This window comes from Anabrus simplex, chromosome 13, assembly GCF_040414725.1.
Source record: "Anabrus simplex isolate iqAnaSimp1 chromosome 13, ASM4041472v1, whole genome shotgun sequence".
Lineage (NCBI taxonomy): Eukaryota > Metazoa > Arthropoda > Insecta > Orthoptera > Tettigoniidae > Anabrus > Anabrus simplex.
In genome coordinates, this window is record NC_090277.1 from 21,761,986 (window position 1) to 21,787,053 (window position 25,068).

The window sequence follows — 25,068 nt, forward strand, 5'->3', positions numbered from 1 at the left end:
AAGCAGCCAGAAAATTATAAGAAATTTATTAGGAAGTACAAACGTAACCATGGTGAGGAATATGAATCCATTACTGGAAATTTAGTGTCAAATGAACAGTGTTCCTTGGATCCATGTGGTTGCCAATTACGGTGTGATAAGCGTATTTCTTCAAGAAGACAACAGCAAAATTTTTATGTTTTCTACCAAATGAACTGTTCTCCAAAAAAATGTATTTATCAGTGGGCAAGTTAAAGCAAAACCATCAAGAGATGATATACTAAGAAAGTGGTATCTCAATAAAACAAAACTAGCATTTATATACTCCAGGATGAGAACACTGAGGATAAGGAGAGGTTCATTAGCAGTCTGCAGAGGCACAATTGCTAATGCTCTTTGTACCGGGAGGTACACCTCTACGACGCAAGTTCAAATCTTGTGCCAATTTAATCTACTCTACAGGAGAAACCCTGAACTTTAAAAACCGAACTAACTCTATGGTTTATCAGAAGATGTCACTGAGTGTTTTTGACTTACTTTTGTTTTTCAGTGATCAAGAAGTGTGGACATTCTCTAACAGATGTCTCTACCAAAAAGTATGCTAATACACTCTGGTGCAATGGAATGAACTCTCTTGAAGAAATGTTGTATTCATAAGTTTTGTCCTTACTAAATTTTGTTCTGTGGTTTGTGGGTTGGCAACATTAATCCTTCCTTTCTGCCTGTTCTGAATTCAGCCAATCCGTAATTTCTGTAATTAATTTTCCACCAATCATTGCTTTCTTCTTCGAATTTCCATGTGTAATTATTAGTGAACCAATAAAATTGAGGGTGGGGTGTCCACTCATTCCTGAAAGGTCTCGAATTTTCCACGAGGGTATAAAAACTGTTGATTTTCTTGTCTCCGCGCCACTTCAGTAACATCTAACTTAGTGTGTGGATATGTAGCAGGGAGCGGGAAGCGCCCCATTCTTCAGGCAGCAGTTCTTCATGAAGAAGAACACTCTTCACAACACTCAGGTAAAATTTATTTAAAACTGTGTTAGTTTCAGAAATTCATGATAGATTTTATATGAAAGAGTTTCTGAATCATATCTTACAATCAAAATATATGTGCAGTGGAGAAATATGTTGGAGTCCTCTTAACATCTTTATCTCTTGCTAGCTCAGCAGTTTAACTCTCGGGGAAGGTTCGAAACCTTTAATATGTAACCTACCACTTTAGAATGTAAATTCCTTTTACATCTATGTAAAAACTACAAATCTCTTTTACTGTAAAGCGGGGATAGAGAGTGATTTACCCGCTCGAGCTCCCCTTCATTTTGAAATTGAGGTGACTACGTTTTCATAACCGTTTCTACGCTTCCTTAATGTGTTAAGTTTCCTCATACGAGTCACCTCCATAGATTGGGATTAGCCCCTGTATTATCGGCCTAGTGCCTCTTAGGTTTTAATATGTGTATTTAGGAGTGCAAGTTCTCGCCTCGATTCCCCTTGTATTTAGGGCCATTTAAATTAATCTATTATTTTTTCATTTGAGTACAAGTTGCCCCTGTTTATTTATAAGTATGCCTTAAGGGCAGTTGAGTGTAAGGTCTGCTTATGGCCTCCTGATAGGATCCTGATTGAACTATTGAGAGCAGGTCTGCTCTTTCCTAAATTTGATCTCTGTGTGCCTCTAGGAGGCTTAACATTGTAATTAGGAGCAAGTGCTCCTTGGCATGATGGGGTTTTCTGCCCCTTTGTTCAATTTTGTACCTTGGTAAAGTTGGGCTAATAGCTCAAAGATTGTAACTGTGGGGCTCGAAGCACAAAACCTTGTAAAAAAAACCCTGAACGGGTAAAATTATTTTGTATCTGCCTTTCGTTGTTATTTCACCTAGTGGAAATTGTTAAATGTTGTTATCTTTTATTTGTTGATTTTGAAAAGAAAATATAACCTTTGTTAAAGTTTTAAATTAACTTTAATTTTGTAGTTGAGACCTATTCCAGCCCGCACCTTCTTTCACCTCTGACTACTACGGATATCTCCATAACACTCTTGAAAAGAAACAAGCCAGTGATACACCGGGAAGTGATAAAAGAGGAAAACATGTACCGCACAAGAAGACGAACCATGGTGATGAAAAGAGTGTTTGTGACTTTATAAATAAATTCTCAACTTACGAGATTCACTACTGTCATCGAAACATTTCCTGTAAATATTTATCCCCAGATCTGAATATGGCTATCATGTTTAAGCTCAACAAAGAAGAAAGTTCCAATCAAGGAGAAGACTTTAAACAACAAAAAAAACAGACTCGTGCAACACATGTGGTGAACTTCAAACTATGATGATTGGATTATCATATCGTCTTGAAAAACAGAGGCTACTTAAGCAACATGAAATTCACCTGTGGAGGGCAGATTGCATCTGGGATTTAAAAAATAATTATATTGAGGTAGCTCGTGCCTCTAATGGTAAGAAACAAGTTCTTGTATTTGATCTTCAGAAAACTCTCCCTACTTCATTATTAACAACAGAAGTAGCCTGCTATAAATGGCAGCTAAGGATGAATAACCTTGGAGTCCATGAAGAAGTTACCAGTTGTGGATATATGCATGTTTGGGGAGAACACATGGCTGCTCGTGGAGCTCATGAATTTGCTTCATGTCCTTTATACCACAACAAAAAATGTCTTCCCTCAACAACAAGGGAGATTGTACTGTACAGTGACATTTGTAGTGGTCAAAACCATATCAAAATGATTCTAATGCTAAGTTATATCATTCAAACTCCAGAAAACATTGAAGGGGTACAGCAGAAATACTTTTTACCTGGGCATAGTTTTTCTAATTGTGATTAAGACTAGCAATTATAGAAAGAGAAAATAAATACCATCCTCACATTTTTCATCCGGAAGATTGGTGTGATCTAACAGAGGAGGCTAAGAAGCAATGACCAACGTGTGTTGCCCATAAAATGACTTTATCATTTCTTCAGCACAAAGGCTATGGAAGAAAGTTTTACTAACAGGAATGTATGCACAAGCTGAGCATGTGAATGTCAAGAGACTGAGATTATTATTCTTGTATTGATAGTTATGTAGTACGTATAATTAGTGTGTCTTCACCATAAAAGACCCTGGCATTTTGAAACCCCCTCCAGGCAGAAGTTTGATTCACCTAAACTGCAAGATGGATTCACTGCCATGAGTTTCCACAACATGATCTCTAACATGCTGGCAAATGATCCAGGCAACACAAAAAGCATAGAGCAGGAATTGGCTATATTGCAGAATGTAATCACAGAATCAGTTGAAAAATCATTGGTTTTAAGAAAATAAGCTAAGACAAGACTGGTTTGTTCACGACAACAAAGAAATTTTGTGCGTTATCAATGCTAAATGAGAAGCCTATCTATCCTTTCTTCAAGATCCATCTTCAGATGCATAGAAAGCGCACTTTCTCAAACTCAGGCATAAATGTCAGCAGCAAATAAGAGATAAAGAATAACTGATGGCAGCAGAAACCACAGGACTGTAAATGATGTCTGATGTCTGGGACCTGCATAACTTTTATGCAGGAATAAAAGAGTTATATGGCCCAACTCCCTCCTCCTCCAGGACATTGAAAGCTGCTAAAAATGCAACCGCTAATACTGATAGTCAAGAAATCCTAGAGCAATGAAAAGAACAATTCTCCACTCTTCTCAATTGGAGTTCAAATTCTGCTCAAGACTTTCTCGATGATGTGCCTCTAGATCCCCAACAGCCATGAATGGTTCTCCCACAACATTCAAGAAACTCAATGCTGCGCTCAGTAAATTGAAATCTGGCAAAGCCCATGGCCCAGATAACATTGTTCTGGAATTGATTCAAAGTGCCTCTAATGACCAGAGTTCATATTCTTATCCTCTAAGAAAACTGCAAAGTACCTGGTTACATTAAAAATGCCACGATCATTAATATTTTCAAACAAGTTGATTGTAGTATTCGTAGCAACTATCAAGGTATATCCTTATAGCAGGTATTTTACCTGCTAGAATTTTGCTCAACTGCCTGGAGATTATTTCCAAGAGGATGTTACCCATGTTGCAGTGCAGTTTTCAAACATCCACAGGCACAAGATACGATCTTCTGCGCATGATAAATCCAGAAAAAATGCGGACAGCAACAGACTACTTTATATCTAGTCTTGTATGACCTGGAAAAGGCTTTAAACTTAGTCCTGAGATCAGTTAAGTAAACAGTACTGAAACATTTTGGCTGTCCACAGCATTTTGTAGAACTGGTCAAAGCTCTTCATGGTAACATGCCTGGGCAAATGTTTCAACAATATATTATCTCCGTTCCATTTCCAATCATTGATGGATTGAAACATGGATGTGTGCTTGCTCCAACAACCTTCACTCTTTACCTAGGTGCTATTCTATATGGAACATCTACAGAGAAGCAATGTGTTATGGTCACATATCGCTTGATAGAGGACTGTTCAATCTGGCTAGACTTCACTCTCAAAAGCTTATTAAGACTTTATCTGTCACAAAATTGAAACAGGCAGTTTGACCACTTTCTATATCTACGAATTATCCCCTCAATAAATGCTAACTGCTCACAACATGTGGATAGGAGAATTGGTGCTGCCCACTTGGCATTTGGACATCTATCCTATCATGTCTTCATAAATAAGGCACTTTCAATGCATACCAAGATCATAGTTTACCCTGCTGTTGTCATACCAACACTGCTGTATGGTTATTAAACTTGGAACCTCTACCATCAGCATATCACAAAGCTAGAGCGCTTCTATCTGCAAATATTCAGATCCAAACTGGCAGTTCGCGAAAAAGCACATGCTATAAGCATCGAGATTACCATGATTGGCCACCGTCTGAGATGGATAGGGACGTCTGTAACATCAATTAACCAGGGTTCCCCGTCAAATCCTCTATGGTGAACCCTGCTCTGGCACAAGATTTCATGAAACCCCTTTGATACGTTTCAAGGCAGCTAAAGCATACTTTGAAATGAGATGGAATTAACACTCAATCCTGCGATGCACTTTGGCACCACACAGTTTCTACACGAGTTATGATGCTTGAAGAGGAATGATGATTAGGTGAAGAAGGAAAATGACAAGCACAAAAGCTCCATCAAGCTCAGCCCTGCCCTCCCCGCAGCCATTCCATGTGATTTGGCTACTAAGTCATATGAAATTTATTCATAAAGAATTGTGACCGTGAAAACATAAACTGCTGATGAAGAATGTGTTTACTCAGATATGAGTTGCAGCCGATGGCAATAATTAGTGTGTGTGTGTGTGTGTGTGTGTGTGTGTGTGTGTGTGTGTGTGTGTGTGTGTGTGTGTGTGTGTGTGTGTGTGTGTGTGACAGAGGCAGTGAGAGCAAGATTACTTGATATTCACATTGGTTAATGCACAGTATAGTACTGAAATTATTTTATGCATGTGAGAGTGTATATGATAGTATCATGTAATTCTGTCAGATTATGTTAATATATCTGTAAATGTGGTTATATGTAAGAGAGGGCCAGGTGCCCTAACTTCAAGACTTCAAAGAAATCACAATAAATGAATAAAACAAATATACTGATCAATGAAGAATTGGTTTATATATACTAGCAGAAGTACACGTTCTTCGTACAGGTTATCAGAAACTGGCTTTAGTTACTCAAACTAATTCACTAGATATTTATATCACTGGTGTATTTACTTAAGTACATAGAAATTATTTGTCATGTTTGGAATTATAGTGTACCTTATTCTTCTTTTCTTCATGGGGGCCTCTAAATATTAGTTCTTAATTAGCGTGGACCTGTAAGATCTTTTGCTACCATGTTTTTTTCCTTCATTCCCACCTAGATATACCTGTTCCCTTCACAAAGCTGCAGGTTTAGTGTAAGTATACTTCCGCTAGATAGTACCACAAATATAAATATAATAGAATGTATTTGTTTGATCCGACATTTCGTAACTATTACAAATGATCAAGAAAATATGTGATGCATAAAAGAAACAACTATAATTATCGAGGATTATAATTCTTAGGGCTTGTCACTCATGTCGCACATCATATAATGAATCTAAATATAAATGTTGAGAATTGTGTACAGTATATAGGTCGTTTTCATGGTTACAATGATCGTAAAAGTGGACCAAAATATCGGCACTAATAACATCAGTGATCCTACTACTCCACGATTTGATAAAAAATAGTTTAAGCTATAGGTAACAGACTCCGCAAAATGCTGAAACCTAAGCCAGTATATAAAAACGGAGGCCCATCAGCAACCGCTGGTCGCTGTACTACAGTGATTTCCGGGGCTATTATTTTTACACTTCACTCCCTTTCCATCCCCGCCCAAAGGAGTGCTATGAGTGTCTTACATAACAGTTTATTTTTTCCAGATAGCAAGTCATATGTCTATCAATTTTGGTTGGCAGCTATGCCCGAACATACATGCATAATCTAGCTGCTGTAGAATCCTGGAGCTGACGTTGCCATGGTTACGGCCGTTCGTTTCTTTATCCGATTCCAAGAGCAGGGGTAGTGTGGTTCCAATATCTCCATAACGGTTGGTTTTAGGGCCTGAAAACATGGTTTTTGGACCCAAAGGGTTTACCGAGTTTTGTTCTTTGCGTCAAGGGGCTTGAAATGAGCTTTGTCTTGTTCTTGTACAACAAATACGATTTCGCCTATATTAGCCTAATATTTTAATACCTCCCCCCTTGAATTGTTTTGAAAATAAAATACTGCCCATGTTACTCACTGGCAATGTAGCTTTCTATAGGTGAAGTGATTTTTAAATTTGGTTCAGTAGTTTTGGAGTCTATCCGTTACAGACAAATATACAAACTGTTCTTCTTTCTAATATTAGTATAGAAGTATAGATTACATCCCTACACATACGGTTGCCATCAGGAAGGGCATCCACCCGTAAAACAGGGTAAAATCCACATGTGTGACAAAGTTCGCACCCGCAACCCCACAGGTGCGGATAAAGCGATAGAAGAAGAAGATACTCGTCTTAAAAATTCACCCACTTTTTTATTCTTTTCACCCCCTTAAGTGGATTTTCCAAAAAGAGTATGTTCATTTTTAAAGGAGATTCCAAATACTAATTTTAAAGTCTGTAACATCTTCATTTTTTGAGATATATGTATCCTCATATAAATAATTCAACTCCTTCCTCACTTCTTTTTTCATACACCCTCCCCCCTTAAGTGGATTTCTGAAAACGAATATTTGTGTTCTTTTATTTTTAAAGGGAATTCCAAATATCAATTTCCATGCCTGTAACATGTTAGGTTTTTGTGATTTATTGTAGACAATTTTGCTGCTGTAAAATCCTGGAGCTGACATTGCCATGGTTACGGCAATTCATTACTTTATCCGATTCCTAGAGCAGGGGTAGTGTGGTGCCATTATCACTGTATGGTTGGTTTTAGGACCTTAAAACATGGTCTTCGAGCCCGCAGGGCCTACCGAGTTTTGTCCTTTGCGTCAAGAGGATTATATTGAGCTTTGCCTCGTCCTTATACGACAAATTCAATATTTTGCCTATATTAGCCTATTACTTTTATATCTCCCCCCCCCCCCTGTGCCCCACCACGAATTGTTTTGAAATTAAAATACAGTCCATGTTACTCACTGGCAATGTAGCTTTCTATAGGTGAAGTAATTTTTAAAATAGGTTCAGTAGTTTTTGAGTCTATTCGTTACAAACAAACATACAAATTTTTCCTCTTCATAATATTAGTATAGATCTGTTTTTAATTCCAATAGGTTGAAATAATAGATAACAAACATATTGCATACTGTATATGGTTAGTGGTGTACTTACTTGTTTTCTTCTTTGACATATGGAGTAAGTTGATCAACTTTAAGTTGCTCTATGAATATTTTGTTCTTTGTGTCTGCAGAAGGCTGTAAGTGAGAAATAAGGAAAGAAAATTAAGGGAAGAAAGGAAGAGCAAAAAAACATAAACAAGAAAAAGCAGATGAAACAATTGTCATATAGGCGCAAAAATAGTATCAATAATTTACCTCCCATGAAAACATATAATGGAAAGGAACAAACAAATGATAAATTAAGTCATAATAATAGAGAGAAAAGGGCATGAAAATGAACAATAACAGGATAGTACTAGAAGAGGTCGCAACAGAAGAGGAGAAACTTTAAAGGACTCCACTTGTTTACTCAATAGCATCCCCTTCCTTCACATTCCACACTGACTAGCTATTTTGTTTATCCTATATGTGCACTCTTCCCTGCTCCCATCCTTCTATACCAGACTTGCCTCATCACTTGTCTGTTCCTTTACATTTTAAAGAGGATTCTGACTGTCAAGCAGACATGTAATGATCCTCGTCCCGACCAAGCTCTCTAGGCTGATCACTTGCGTACCATCATTTCCAGGCAGTTTTCCCAATCTTTTTTTCTGCAAAGACAATTGATCAGTTATATTAATTTAAGAATGAAAAATTTCCCCTCACCATTTCATTATCAAAACACTTTATTTTTAAAGCGAGTTAATCCCACAGTACTTTTTTCCTATCATACCTCTTTTCCAACAAGCTGCCTGGTGGCCCTGATTTGAAGTCATCAAGTCTATATGGTCTCACTTCGATATTAGCTTGTTCGAGTCACATTGGTAGTAAAAATGTTCACCACCCGAATATTGCCTGGCTGGGTGGGAAATGAGGTGGTACACAATTTCTAATCATTAGATTGCATGCCAAAAGCATGAATACAATGCAGTGTTCATGTGGAGTGAGGGCATATGATGCTGTTCCATCCATCATATGGGGACTTCAAGCCTTGAGCGGACAAGTTGGTGTCATTCAACAGGAGTAACCTATGCCAGCACTAGGTTTTACCCTCTCCCTTCCTACCATCACGTATAACATAATTCATTTCACGTCATAAATTCCTCTCGTGTGTTGACTTTCGGAATAGCATCTGGTCGTAAAAACTGGCCACAAAGTTCCATGTCACTTAATACTCGACCCCATAGGAAGATGGAACAAGCATTGGATACACATATCCCTTTGAAAGCAAGCAGGAATTGCTTAAATTATAACCATGGAAATGTTACTGAGCATAATTAGCAGACATTTTCCCTCTCTGTACACCACATTAAGAGAGTCCCAAAAGGAACAGTCATACCAAAACACACTTGGCAGACATCCCCTGCACAACTAATAAAGTTCCTTCCAACCTCAAAAGAAGTTGATCCAACTTCAGGACAGGATCACAGCACTTCTGCTAGAATAAGATATACTGTATTATTCAGACTGGAAGTGCTCTAGAACTTAAGGCTGTTATAATTTCTGACACAAATTTATCATCAGTTTAAACTTGGACACACAATATGACACTGCAAAATGAAACCAAGGTAACTTATATGTTAGTTGTTTTTTTTGCTAGTGGTTTTACATCGCACCGACTCAGATAGGTCTTATGGCGACAATGTAACTTACTTTTAGATCTAAATATATTCATTTTCACTGTGCAATATTCACTTCCCTAGACCCAGTAGATTTGACACGCCGTTAAGGGGAAGAGTGCTTGACACTTACCTGGAAGCCCCAGGTTTGATTCATGGCTAGGTAAAGGATTTTTACTTGCACCTGAGGGCTGGTTTGAAGTCCACTCACCTTACGTGATTGAAGGTAAGGAGCTATCTGATGGCGAGATAGCAGTCCCTGTCTAGAAAGCCAAGGATAACAGCTGGGAGGATTTGTCATGCTGACAACACATCACCTTATAATCTACAGGCCTACAGGCTGAGCAGTGGTTGCTTGGTAGGCCAGCACTGGGTTTTACCTTCTCCCTTCCTACCATCACGTATAACGTCATTCATTTCACCTCATAAACAACATGGGGTTTGAGTTTCAGACCTAATAGCTGACTTGTCTTCTTTTGCCACTAGCAAGTCAATTTTCCCATAGATGATTACCCAAAGTGTGCTTTTGCTGTTTATTGGCATATTGATTTGTATATTTTACCATTTCTAATTCTAGTGCTACACAATATGAAAAGCAGATTACAGCACTTTTCTGTCTGGAACCCTAGAACATAGCTGAGACAAAACAACCCTTTCTCTCTCACCCTCTCTGCTGGTCACTATCCCTACCACTATACGATGTTATGTAGCTTACTCAAGAACATGGTATTAAAACAAGTGCATTTCTCTATAGTCAGTGACAAGTAACTACAAACCCTCAGACCATAAGATGCAGGGAAGTCTCAGGCTGTACTTCCTGAGTAGAAAAGTGCATATTTTGATTCAAAAATGAAGTTTAAATTGTACTGTAGCTTACAGGCACTACTGCAAGAAATTCCACACAAAATATTGTGCCTAATAAAATAGGTAGGTCTAATAATTTCATGCTTTATTAATACTACTGCATACTGTGAAGAAAAAAATGTGGTGGAGAAAAAGTAATGGGTAAGAACATTGTCAATTGTCGAGAAAGGAAATGCACAAAATATAAGTTTACCTACGCTCAGAGAATCTGGAGTCTTTATCAATACTGAGATCAATTCACAACATTTTAATCAAATTCTAAATATCTTCCTTTACATACTTTAAAACTATCACAGACATCAGTACAATACAAATTTTTATAATTTTCACTGTAAAGAATTAATTACTTGACTTAATAATGTGTTGATTGATGATATAGAGTATACTTGGTGCATGAGTGAGACGAACTTCAGTGTAACTCCCTCAGAAGTAAATTACGACAGTTCTAATAATAGTGAACAGATTGAATGTCATGGAACAGTGTTATTTGAATTCTTGAACCTAAACTTTCCTAAGGACAGGTACAGAAACATAAACTACCATAAAATGGGATTGTTTTAATTGATTTTCACTTTCTTTCACTACAAAGAAACAATAATTGCTAGAATTATTCTTATACCAATCCTTAGAGTTGAGTGTGTCTACAAGGAATGTTTTAATATGTATTTTCATAATATACACTAAAAAACTATTTTATTTAAAAAATCGAATATACGAAGTAAGCCTGTCCACACATGTCCACAGTTTTAAAATATATGAAATTACTTCAGAAATTTAAACAGTAAAAGGAAACCCTCAATGTGCGGCTTTCAAAATTCGAACTGCAAGCATGCCTTCCTCCCTTGCAGTCTACATGGGCTGCCTGCCAATGCTATTTGGGTTCATCTTCTTAACACTGTACCCCAGGATCGAGGTATCCCATACATCTCCATACATGAATATTTCATCCTGCATCTCTTTAACACTATATCGAATACATTGCCATAATAATTGAAGGGTACATAGACAGAAGGGGCTCATTGCATTTTTGAAAAATGGCAATATTCACTGTGTCTGCTGACGCTGACTTGAACTTCCGAGTGGGCAACTCCACTTGTGAAAGAAGGAATTCCCTCCAGAGAAATAAGCTGAAGAAAAAAGAGCATACAGGGAAAGGAGAAACTCATCGACATTTCTGCAGTGGAAGAAGGAGCTTACTGTATTTTTCTTGTGTTCAGTGTATGAGCAGCAGGTTAGCTATGCAGAACAGAAGCATTATAACTAAGAAAAAGATATAAGGATATATCAAAAAACTATATGAAAGTGAGACGATTTGCGTTGACTGTGGGAGAAATTTGGCTGTTTCTAATACATCAATGAAGTAAGTCCAAAATAGGAGACAGTTATCTTTGTTTGCATAAAATGTCATGTACTCTCCACTTCACAAAGTGTTCTTCATGTGTATCATAAAAGCAAAACAGGAAGTGACAATGTATGCTCCTTGTTACATCAATACATCTACAACCATTTTAATGTAATATACGAAAGTATGTTCTGTGATTCGTGTAGTGGACAACAGAGGAAATTTAGTTTCTTTCATTTCTTCTTCAACATGGTGAACATTGAGAAAAGAAACATGCAATGTGGCTGTGCGGTTAGGGGTGTGCAGCTATGATCTTACATTCAGGAGATACTGTAGTTGCTTTGAACACCACTTACGGCAGCCCTGAAAATGGTTTTCCATGTCTTCTCATTTCCACACCAAGCAAATGCTGAGGCTGTACCTTAATTAAGGCCATGGCTATTTCCTTCCCACTCCTTGCCCTTCCCTATCCCATCATCGCAATAAGACTTACCTGTGTCAGTGCAACATAAAGCAAATTATAAAAAGAGAAAAACATAACTTTCCAAGTAAGGAGTCATTCCTACCTTGAGAATGATAAGAATTTGGGTTTGGTGGATACAAAAGCCCACATAATTGTTCCTAGTAACTGGATCACTATCACCAAAACTACTTGTCAGAACAGCTGACCACACAATGTTTAGGAATTGGAAGCACTTCTTGGTTAAGAGGTATCCAAGTAAATTACCATTTCCATCCTGCCAGTAAGAGAGCTGAAGATCAAGTGAGGACCATTGTTGAGCTTCTGGACTACTTACAATGGAACTTGGAATCTGTCTCCATAGCAGCAAAACGGAAGTGACATGATGCTTAGAATCACCCTGATGGCCAATTTGACTGGCCAGAGATAGCTAACGAAGTGTATCATTACCTTCCCGGTGTAACTCACTCTTCACTTAATTACCCCAAAAGAACACAATGCATTTCTTCCCTAGGAGCATTGCCCATAACGGCCAAGAATTTCATACACTTCCAAGAGTTGCGGAGATTCTGTAATAATGAGGCAACTGACAATTTCTCAAAATTCCTCATGGATAATGAACTGAAGCCTGTGTCACAGGATGTAATGGATGTTATAGTTACTGAAGCAATTGGTAAATTGTTATAAATATTCTAAAATGTGATATTGTGCTTGTCATGGGCTCGAAAAATTTTCAAACTTTACATACTGTTCATGTTATTTTACTACTGATAATGAAAAAATAATAATATAGAGACTTAAGATAATAGTTCAGTGCAATGAGCCCTTTCTTCCAATACATGCATGTAGTCAAGAGAATATTTTAATTTTTTTAAATTCCATAATGAAGATAAGTTACACAGTCATAATGAATGTACTATGATTTGTGAATTTCTGGACTTTAAATAGGTAAAAGAACCGGTTTTACAGGGTTTTGAAGTTTGAAATGCTTCTACTGATAAGTTGGTAAAATGTTTACAAGCCCCTTTTTTTCCTGTACCCACCAATTGTGTTAGACCATTTTTCCACGTTCATGCTTACAACCTCACAGTGTTACCCAGTAACCCAGCACCAGTGTTCTAATTACAAAAACTGCCACAGAGATGATGCTTACGAATACATGGTGCTCAATCTAATGCAAGTTGAACCTAACAACCAGTTCCCATAATCCACTCAAAACAATTGATTGTAATTAACATTTGCTGACAAAGTGAATGTTTACAATATTTTCACTACCACGTGATGCAATAACCAAGTCCAGTAAAATGTTATTACTTTTAAATAATTATATATTACATTAAAAGCAGGATTACTATTATCATGAAATTCACTGCCACCAATGAATATTCTACAAGGTCACATTGCATTTGGTCTGGTCCATCACAAACAGTCCCTAGAAGCTCAACCAAATGGATGGAGACATCCCGTGACAGAAGTAATAGTACATGATTTTGTACATGAAGCATTATACGCTGAAGATAACTCCATCAATTTTTAATTAACACTATGAGCCCGGATGTTTCAAGATGGCATCTCTACCCTGTGCCGGTGAATTTAGACTCTCAGAAAAAAAATCACAGTTCTGTCAATTTTCGCATTATAAATTAACAAATTTATATACATATTGTACAAAGAGTGGGCTATCCCATGAAATCAAATAAAAAATGCTTACCTTCAGCATTGGAAAGGAACTTAGGCTACAATATTGGTCCATTCTGATATCCTTGTTTACGCACTTGAATTTCTAATTCACTAGAAAAGTTTGATAATTTTTAGTCACTGAATAACAGAATTACACATTGTTATTCCCAATACTTAGCTTTGGTATGGTAACACTCAAAACATTCTCCTATGCAAAGACTTACATCACATTTACGACAATATTTGGTTGTCATTTTCTTCACAGCATGACCAGTGTTATGTTTGGACTTGTCATAGCAAACCTCGCATGTACGCTGCGCGTGTCCTTCCTTCTTCGCGCCTACTGCAGGTATTCTGTGTGGAAAGTAATCTCTACCTACTAGCCTTCCCGCACTTGATGTTCGTGATTCTTCAGTAATTTCGGCCCCAACACTACTCACCAAATCATCCACTAAACGTTCACAAAATTTTGAAAGGGTAAGTTTTCGTGAAGAAGCCTTACAGTACGGTATATAGGCATTTGCTATGGCAAGATCAAACAGATGGAAGAATAATTTTTTCCACCACTTGGTCGATTTCCTTGTGAATTGCCAACAATTGGTCGGACTTATCAACATGAATTTTGAATTTGTTACAGTCTACTGCTGCTGATGGTTTGGATTTCTCATGGCTCCCTCTTCATGTGGGTACTTCAATCATGTCATCATCATTTGCAGTGCTCAGCATATACACGTCTCGAACATCTCGCCACTTTATTGCTAGAAGGTGTTCTTTCTGCAATGACATTTTGTCACCCTTTTTCAGTTTTTTTGTGAACTCTGATTTTGGCATTCGTTTCCGATTTGGCATCACGGTGCCAGCTGCTTTAGTCTGACAGTTCCACAGATGGTCATAATTATATAGTATAAATCGACTACTTGAGAGATGATTGCAGACTCTTGCCTCACTACATTTTCATTCTAAATCTGTGAAGTAATATAATCTATCATTAGAACACACGCACATAACTTTGAGCTTATCTAACCGGAGCGCGCGACGAGTACATATGTAAACAATTACGTAAGATCTAATTGAGCGCACGTGGCTATGAAACATTGTCCCTAAGTTGCACCACCAATTACCATCGATCGACAACACCACCTAACGATAGTAAAGGAAATCGACAACACGTCAAAGCAAAAACTAATTCGATAATGTGAATAGCTTTTGAGTGGCTGAATTTCAAAGATCATGGTAGTAGTATTACTAACAGCGGCATTCAGGTGCCACTGATTGGAAAAGCAATTCCTGCAACATGCCGCTTGTAGCAATGATACCATATGCCACACACTATGTACACTGCAAAGAATCATGGCCTATATCAGCCATTGTTTTATGTGAAACAATGGGCCTGGGAACAATGCTACTTGTCACACAATGCCTGGCTGTGCATTACATTACCCACCACAGTACCTTGAAACAATTTCAACAAAATCAGAACGTTAAATAGCAAGTCTAGGAATCATAAAAATCTACTACTTTTAAAGGATCTTCAGATTTAATGCTTTGAAGTAATAGGTCCTTCATTGAAAACAGTTCAATAGATTTCTCATCTTTCACTGTGTCAATAACAGTAACAATAGAACAATAATGCATAAACTCTGTATGCAAACATATTTAAAAAGTCAAAAGTACTAGTAGCAAAGATACCAGTTCTCAAATGAAATGTGGTGGTGGTTTATGGAGCTAATACAATCTACCACATGATATCTAGTGATATATCTTGAACTACTAGAAGTAGATATAAAGATTAGTTAAGAAAATTGTCTATCTTACAAAAACATGTATTTTACCTAAGACCTTCAAATCATATGCACCAAGATGAATTATCACACCCTAAAATCTGATCAGCTGTTTTCTCACTATTTTCATTATCAGACTATGACCTATCAAATTATGTACATTACCTCAAAAGCATTTACCTGTGTAATCCTTGGCTCTGTTAATTCTGATCTGGTCTCTTGTTTCAGAAGTATCATTTCTGATGCAAGTTCAACATTTTCCTGTGGAATAAAGTATATATTAGGCATGCTCTCTGTGCATATCAGCCACTTTAATCACCTGCAAGTGACCATTACAATTCATTACCTGCCATTATTTGCATTTATTTCAAAATTTACTAATGTTTAAGGTATATTTCTTCATATGTAAAAGATCCTTAAAGTGCAAAGGTCCAGTTCAGGAGAAGAATTTCTGAAATTTACTGCTAGTAGCAATGAAACCAGCAGCCACACACTATGTACAGAGAGAGCAATCATGGAACTATATCAGCTGTTGTACAGTATGGAGCAGTGAGCCATTTAATAAAACCTAGCTGTGCATTACAATACTCAGTGGAATACCTTTGAACTAAGTGAAGGCAATTAGAATATTATATAAGCAAACTACCAATCCTACAAAAATTATGTTTTGGAGTATCTTCAGACTGGCTTATAATAGCGGGTCACTCATTGAAATAAGTTTGATAGTTTTCTCACGTCATTCTACACAGCGTCAATAAGAGTAATAAAAGAATTATAACACATGCATACTGTGTTCAAATATTTCTAGTCAACAATAATAGCAATGATACCAGCTCCCACATGATATGTAGTGGTCATTTCTTTTAACCATTCCATCAGCCACATGATACACTACTAGAAGCAAGTACAAAAGTTCAGTCTATCTTAGAAAAATACATATTTTCCCTAAGAACTTCAAACTGTATGCACCAAACTGAATGACAGCTCCCTGAAATCTGTTCACATGTTTCCTTACTATTTCCATTATCAGAAAATGGCTTATTAAATTATGTACAATACCTTAAAAAAGATTTCCTGTGTTAGCATTGGTTCTGTTAACTCTGATTTGAATTCTAATTCAGAGGTATCATTTCTGATGTAAGTTCAATATTTTCAAGTGTAATAGAGTATATATTAGGCATGTTCTCGGCACATATCTGCCAATTTAATCACCAACAAATGATCATTATAATTCATTAACTGTCAGTATTTGACTTCATTTCAAATTTTATTTATGTTAAAGTAAATTTCTATATGCAGAAGACCCTTAAAATAAAGGGTGCAGTTCAGGAGGAGAACTCCTGAAATATACTGCCAGTAGCAACAATACCAATTGTGACACACCATGTACATTGAGAAGAATTATGGAACTGTATCAGATGTTGTATGGTACATAGCAGAGGGCCTTAGAACAATGCTATTTGTCACACCAATGTGCAAGACAGTACCCAGTAGAAGACCTTGCAATTATTTGAAGAAAATTAAAATATCATACAGGACACCTAGCAGTCCTATTAAAAGTACTACTTATAATGGGATCTTCAGACTTAATACTTCATAATAAGCAGGTTCATAGTGAAATCAGTTCAATAGTTTTGTCATATTATTCTAAATAGTGTCAACAATAGTAACAGAAGAAAAATAACTGATAGAAATTTGTTTATAACTCTTAAGTTTTCTAGTCTGTTGAAAATGAAAAGAATTGGCTTCCAATACCCACAATTATACAAATTCTGTGTGAAAAATATTTAAACATTCAAAAGTATTAGTAGTAATGATACCAGCTCACAAATAGTAGCTAAGGCAAGATCTTGGAACAACTTAAAGCAAATACTAGAACTAGGTAAGAAAAACTGCCAAACATATAAAAATTTATATTTTCCTAGAACCTTCAGCTCATATGCACTGAAATGTATGGTTGCTCAATGAAATCTGTTCACCAATTTCCTCCTATTATCATAATCAGAAAATGGCTTATCAAATTATGTACAATACCTCAAATGCATTTTCAGGTGTTGGAACCGGCTCTCTTATCTCCAATTTGATTTCTTGTTTCAGAGGCATAATTTCTGATAGAAATTCAAAACTTTCCTGTGGAAAAGAATATACATATATATAATTTGCACATCCTTTGTAGACATCTGTCAATCTAGTTACCTACAAATGACCTTGATAATTCATTTGCTACCAGTATTGGAGTTATTTCAAAATTTACTGATGTTTAAGGAAGATTTCTACATGTTGATGATCCTTAAAACAAAAGGGTGCAATTCAGGAGAAGAAAAGCATCCTATCTCAATGTTCAGGGAATCTTTTTTATTGTGCAGCACTTATATTATACATTAAAATAAATAGTGATAATTATTCTAATCATCCTAATCACCCTACAATTTTAAAAAATTACAGACCACCAACCTTTACTTTGCACCAGAAAGTAGAACCCAACACTCAATATATCACACCCATCTCATCTGCTGTATGTTAAGTCACCAACTATGTGTCACCAAGGAGACATACTAAAGAAAGGAGGAGTGAGTTAGTTTTCCTTTACTTTATTTTCCTAGCCAGAATGTGCTATCACACATTATTCTGTCCAGAATACTGAAATATTCCTTGACAATTTGTTTTTACATCACACCAAGACAGAGATGTCTTATGGCAATAATAGGATAGGAAAGAGCAAGAAGCAACCACAGCCTTAATTAATGTACTGAAATGGGAAACCAAAGAAAACCAACTTCAGGACTGCTGACAGAGGAGGTCAAGCCAACTATCTCCCAAATGCGAGCTGTCAGCTTTGTGATCCAAGTCATTTATCCAACTCACTTGGTCCCTATAACATGTATCCACCAAATGAACTTAACATTCGACAACAGTGACCTAAATATCACTACCAGAAATTTTCATGAAATTATATATATGATATATTGCTAGAATTTGGACAGGCCTTTGCCTACCAGGTGAACAGCCCTCAGCTTCAAGCCAGCAGATTTCAAGGTGATACATGTTCAGCCTCCTGGAAAACAAAGTTTGCTTCTTAAACCTGAGCCCCTCCCCCCCATCATATAACCCCCGAGTTGTTCTCGCGCAACCTGAGTCGATGTCAAACCAGTTCTCATATTTGGGTAAAAAACCTACCATGCTGGTAATCAAACCCAGAGTCTCTAGGTAAAAGAAAGACTCCCCACCCCTAAACCAAAAAACTGAGAATGTAATTATTATATTTACAGTAAAATAAACAAAGTAACCCTAACCTAAGCTAAAGCTATGTTACAAATGGCAATCATCAGGAGTCATGAATATTAACAAGGTTTAGACCTGGTTAGAGCACACAGCACACATTTTGTCTACATATATGTAAAATAATGACCTGGTCTGAGAACAGTCAAATCAAAAAAAGGAATGTGGGAAAATGAAATGAAATCAGTGTTCCAAAGACTGTAAATACTTACCATTTTCAACAACAATAAATGACCCTCAGGATTTCAATACTACTGCTCTGATGGTCAGGAAGAGCAAAATGCTACAATGAGTACTAACCTAACTAGATCTATAGGATCCATGCATATAGCAATGTGCTGCTGGGGGTGAACATTACGAGAACTACTTAGGGGCACCTTCATCAACAGCTGACCATAAGAAGCTGGAATATCTTGGTGATTACATACATATATTTAATCATTTTACAGTGGTCCTCTATCGCTGAATCCCTTTCTATGTTTTTGTCTAAAGCCATTATTAGAATCTAAGACCACATTCCCTATATGCTGATCCGGTCATGTTTGTGATATAGATCATACTGGCATGAAGAGTAGAAACTTGTGTCCCTGTATATTCAATATCCCAAGTTTTGTTTTGTTTTTGGCACAGTATATGATATCTACATATGTTTTTTCAGCTAATTTCTTATCTTCCCCCTTTTACAATTAATATACCATCCTTCATAGTTTTGGCTTTACTTGATAAAACAATTAGTGGCTGGATATAATGCAAAAGCAGAAATCAATAAATAAATTAAGAAGGCAAATAATAATAACAAGAGAATCATTTTACAATGCTGTCTTCAGATGATTATTTTTAATACCATAACATTCGGACAGAGCTATATGCTTGTTGTTGGCTGCATTAAGAGATGCTGTGATACAAAGGTTTTCTTCACGACCTTATGAAAGACATTTGAAAAGATGGTGGATCATAGGAGTATACTGCAAGAAGTAATTTGGAGTTTATACCTTTTAATTAATACAAAATAACTCTTTACAACATGTATTTTAACCACTTTACAAATAGGTTAACAATTAGAAACAAATTATTATAGCAACAACATATTTGCAAGCAAGCTGTAGTAGGCCATCATTTTTAGATCACAAACATCATAACAGATACACATTGGATTGTTTTGCCAGTCTTTAATTATAGCTAGTATAATAATAATTAATAATAATAATAATAATAATCATCATAATAATGATGATAATAATATACTGTACTAAAAAATGTTAAAGTATTCCATTACAAACTAACAAAACTGATTTGGAAAGTCAGTAGACAAATAAAATTACACAAATAGGCAATACCAATAGCTCACAGAAATGCCGTATTTTAAATCTGTTACCTTCACGTCCTCATCCTAAGGTGGTGCATTCCTTTTCAAGCACATCCCTAATGGAAAGGAGCTGCATGCACCATTTTAACCACATACCAACCCTCATGCCAATCTTAAGTTTCTGGCAGCGTCAGAATTCAAGCGAGGGTCCCCGAGGGTGGCAGCTAGTAGCACAAACCGTTATATCACAAGGGTGGACTTGATCATATTATAAATACAAACACACAATATAACTAATCACTTATTGGCAACTTTAAGTGATTCTGAACTTTTGTTCTCATACACGATTTTTTATAGTGTACATGCAGTTTCAATATCAGGAATTTCAATGTGTCCAACATCAAGCCTGAGCCTTTTTATCAGTAAAAGTTCCTCTTCTCTCTTACCCCTGTTGTAGTTTGAGATGCAAGATCGAGACCATTCACACGGTCGATCGGTACACGAGGTGACATGTTCTGAGCAAAATGCACAAACAGCTAAAATATGCTTACATTTCATGGAAACAATTATTTGCCTTCATAAAATAATAACAATTGTTACAAAGGCCTTCATTAGAAAAACATGGTTATATTTAAAATTAATTAAAATTTACATTAAAAATTAATCATCTCCCTAGCAGCATTGACATACTCTACCATGATATCATATTAGAAATAGACCAAGGATATTTTTCTGAAGACAGCATTGTTCAATGGGAATATGAACACTAATCTCATTATCACCACTACTGTTACATAAATTACTATGTTGCCTCTATCGTGAAATGATAGAATATCTAGTGAACCAATGTTTCTCTCTGATCACATTTGCAGTTATTGTTCTGTTGCTATTTCTTGCAAACTGTTTTTCTTGTAAATTTATTACATGAACACTTTCTATAAATTTGGAATAATGTGGCCAGTTGTTGTTGTATAAAACACTCTGAAATCCCCCTGTTATTATTTAGTTGGCCATGGCAGCACGTGGTGAGACAACAGTGGATGTGCGCGGTGAAACGCATTAACTTCACCACTCACAGCACAGCGGTGCATATCTCCCATCAGCGCACGGAGCCTATAGTTGTGCAGTCTAGGATTCATGAAAAGAAGATGCATTGAACAACTGTACATCTCTTACTGTGTAACAAATTTTATTTTGTGTGAAAGGCATAACAAGCTATAAGTTTTTAAAATGAAATAAACCCTTTAGAATAACTCAGTTTGCTGATGAAGAAATATTTCAGCTCCAACACTGGCACCAAATTTCCTAAACATAATTTTGATATTCATACAAGTTTGACACAAACAATATAAGAAACAGGAACAGGGAGTGCTTGTACATCATGTTAAAGTTTGACACAGTAATATAATAAGAATTAGCAACGCTACAGGTGTTGAGCAGGAGTGTGCTAATATGTAGAATATGTTTAGATGTCACTCTCTTCTATAGTGTTTGGACCTTGCAACTCTTCCAGCACACATTTATTCTGAGAACACTGTGTATTTCTTGCAGAATCTAGCCTTCAGCAGTACAAAATCTTTGAAGAAGTACTTCACAGTGTTTGAGTAGATTATTACAATCAAGCCACAGTTATTTATTGAACATCCCTCTAAAAAAAAATTTAAGACTTTCAAAGACACCAATGTGCCAGTATGATGTCATGGATGAATTTACTTATGTACCAGCATGACTAGCCATACATCCTGAGATATTACAGCATCATCAAACACCACTGGACTGAACCTCCATCTCAGTCACCAACATAAAATTAGCATGATATTGTTTTACTTTCTGAGGCACCCTAAATGACAATTTTCTTGCAAAGATTAAGAGCCACTGAACTGCAAGGCACACACTCTGAAGATTTCAATGGGTTGTGCTGAGTATAGCAACAGACAGAGCAAAGACATGTAAAAAAAATCTTTTCACTTCTTTTCCAGAACTTTCACTGAAGCTCAGCAATCATCAGGGTGTTTGCTTTCAGATCTGCTATAGTGACATTAACCTGTCAAACTTATTCAAATAAAAAGGGTTAAATTACAATCACTATTAAGTTATACAGAATGAGACTTACAAGTGAAGATTTTGCAGTTCCTTCAAGCCAGACTGGTTCCTGTCTGATCTCTAATTCTTGGTCCATATCACACTGCAAATGAAGTAGTTCAAAGGTGCTGAGGTTGTAAATTGCTTCAGATGAACCTGCAGTGGAAAAAGAGCCAGAAATATATTATTATCATGATTATTGTTGTAGTGTAGATCATAGTCAAATGAATTTTATTTATTTTATATATTTATTTGTCTGCAGCAGTGGTAAAGTTAGGATTCATGATCCTCTTTTACAAGAAGCTTGCAGCTTTACATGGCCATTGCTGTTATGACCATAGCTACAGAACATGCAGTTTCATACAACTGTCAATATCATGGTCACAATCATATGACTTCCAGATTTACAACACTGCCAATATTGTGATAATGGCCATAGGTATTACAGTGTTACATGATTGTAAATATCATGATCATAGCTATACAATGTACAGATTGCCACAGAAATAACTTAAAAGCACAAAGACATGGCTGTACATTCTAAAAATCCTGCATGTATTGATCTGGATTAAATAGAAGCAAACTTCATGAAATTCCAGTGACAGGTCCACTTGCTTGTCACTCTGAACATTCAGATTAAATTCTAGGTTTGATACAGCTCTGCATGACACTATTCTGTGCTAACATCCTAAAACATCCTACATGTACTTCAATTGTGTTTTATACTTTGCTTCATCCTACCATTCTTATCCTTTGTACTTCACTCCAAATCAAATGAACAAGTTCCCACTGTACTGAGATGTGTTCTATCAATTGTTTCCTTTGCTCGGATCAAATTCTCCCAAATCATTCTCTCCTCATCTATTTAATTCACTATCCATTTATTCATGGCATGTTCTATCCATCTGACCTTCAACAACTATGAATAACCCTACACATCAAAACCTATGACAGAAGACAGAAAATTTATGTTCTGAAGAAAAGCCTATATAGAACTTCAGTGTGCTCTACCAGCTAGTAATGTGGGGGTACAAAGGACAATACTCTCATTGTTTGCACCTTGCTCATTTGCAGGGCATTACTGAAGGGTATTTCCTTTATTGGTATGCGCATATCCTAACTAATGACAGAACCTACCATGGAGTGTGATGAAGTGAGTTGTGTGTCAACCATTGGTCTAAATGCCTAGGAGTTTATTGTTCCACAGGTGCTAACGAATCCAGCCTGTTTTGAATGCTGGGAGTTAGTTCAGGCAATTGGATTGTTCATTCAGTTGGCAGCATTGGGAAATGTGACTCTTTTTTGACATTTCACTCTAAAGGTAATAGGGCAGATTGGTTGTTCCTTAGCACTGACAATGATTACTTCTATTTCCCTCACATGTATTACAAGCTAAGATTTGACTTTCAATGTCGGGGACAATTCAATACTAGCTTACTTGTTCTGATCATCACCGTTTATTTTGATAATATATTATTTCTTTCACATACAAATAACTATATTTTACAGTTTCCTGAGCCAGAATTATGTCCTAAAGGACTTATTTTGTAGCTGGTAATTCCCGGTTAATATCTTACGAAAGTGAGTACTTTTATGGTATCATACACAAGTAAAACGTCAGGCATGAATACTGGAATACTGAATAATAGTCGTTGTGGGATAGGCCTATTGTTATGATAGCAATGAATCTCCAAAACAACACTGACAGGTATATGAAGGAATTCTTCGGAAATATGGAAGATTTTACAAATAAGCTAAACGGCACAAATGTCAACATTTCAAATGTGGAACATGTTTTGTAGCGTACAAAGTAAGAAATATACTGTGAATCCCTCTTTAGTCGTGCACACAGGTGAATTAAATAACACGCCAAAAGAATCATTAAATGTATACACTAAATCTTGTTAATTCATTATAAATTGATCATCCTCGAATCATCACTTCAAAATATTCTCCATACAATTAAATTTGGATATCCGATGCAGTGAAACTCAGATATACATTGTTGAAACAACGCAACCGTAATGCAAAAGGTGCTGAATTAAAAAAAAAAAAAAAAAAAACGGAGTGTAAGGGTAACGCTTAACCATACAAAAATACCACTAGTAGAAAACAGAGTACGTGGATTTTGGAAACAGTTTTACCTCATGCCTGATTAAGAAAGATTTATATTAAGTTCACTATTGAGATCTAGAAGATCGGCAGAAGTAATTTTTTGAGACTTGAACTTACCAACAATATTTTAGAGGTTGAGACGCAATATAATATGATAGAAATTACAAATCCATAATGAAAAAATTACTTCACGAAGTGACAGAATTAGTGGAGTAAAGTTGTGCAACGTATCGCGATGTCCCTAGCACTCATCATAAAAAACACCACTGCAATCGCCATAATCAAAAGACATACCCCCCACTTCGAAAAGAAACCGAACACAGTGAATTGTGTAGCAATACCAAATTATAAACTACTATCCCATAACCCAAACGCTTAGCCGGAAGAATAGGCGCGATTTGGAAAAGGATTTGCGACCAACTGTAAATTACGATGCAAATGTTTAATGAAGGAGGGTTGCGATTTTTTTTTTTTTGCTAGGGGCTTTACGTCGCACCGACACAGATAGGTCTTATGGCAACGATGGGATAGGAAAGGCCTAGGAGTTGGAAGGAAGCGGCCGTGGCCTTAATTAAGGTACAGTCCCAGCATTTGCCTGGTGTGAAAATGGGAAACCACGGAAAACCATCTTCAGGGCTGCCGATAGTGGGATTCGAACCTACTACCTCCCGGATGCAAGCTCACAGCCGCGCGCCTCTACGCGCACGGCCAACTCGCCCGGTGGTTGTGA

At 36.6% G+C, this 25,068-nt stretch overlaps 1 protein-coding gene across 1 annotated transcript in view; it reads right to left on the bottom strand.

The window, feature by feature from the left end:
* The window catches only part of LOC136884950 (uncharacterized), a 124,133-nt gene extending 99,547 nt beyond the window's left edge, over positions 1–24,586 (bottom strand). Inside the window, exons 1-5 of the mRNA XM_068230128.1 lie at positions 24,456–24,586; positions 22,255–22,379; positions 17,591–17,686; positions 15,737–15,817; positions 7,824–7,906 (exon numbers count right to left, since the gene is read on the bottom strand). Coding sequence (XP_068086229.1) covers positions 7,824–7,906; positions 15,737–15,817; positions 17,591–17,686; positions 22,255–22,320 — 326 coding nt within the window. The 5' untranslated portion in view covers positions 22,321–22,379; positions 24,456–24,586. The remainder of the gene's footprint in view (positions 1–7,823; positions 7,907–15,736; positions 15,818–17,590; positions 17,687–22,254; positions 22,380–24,455) is intronic.
* Positions 24,587–25,068: the final 482 nt, after the last annotated feature.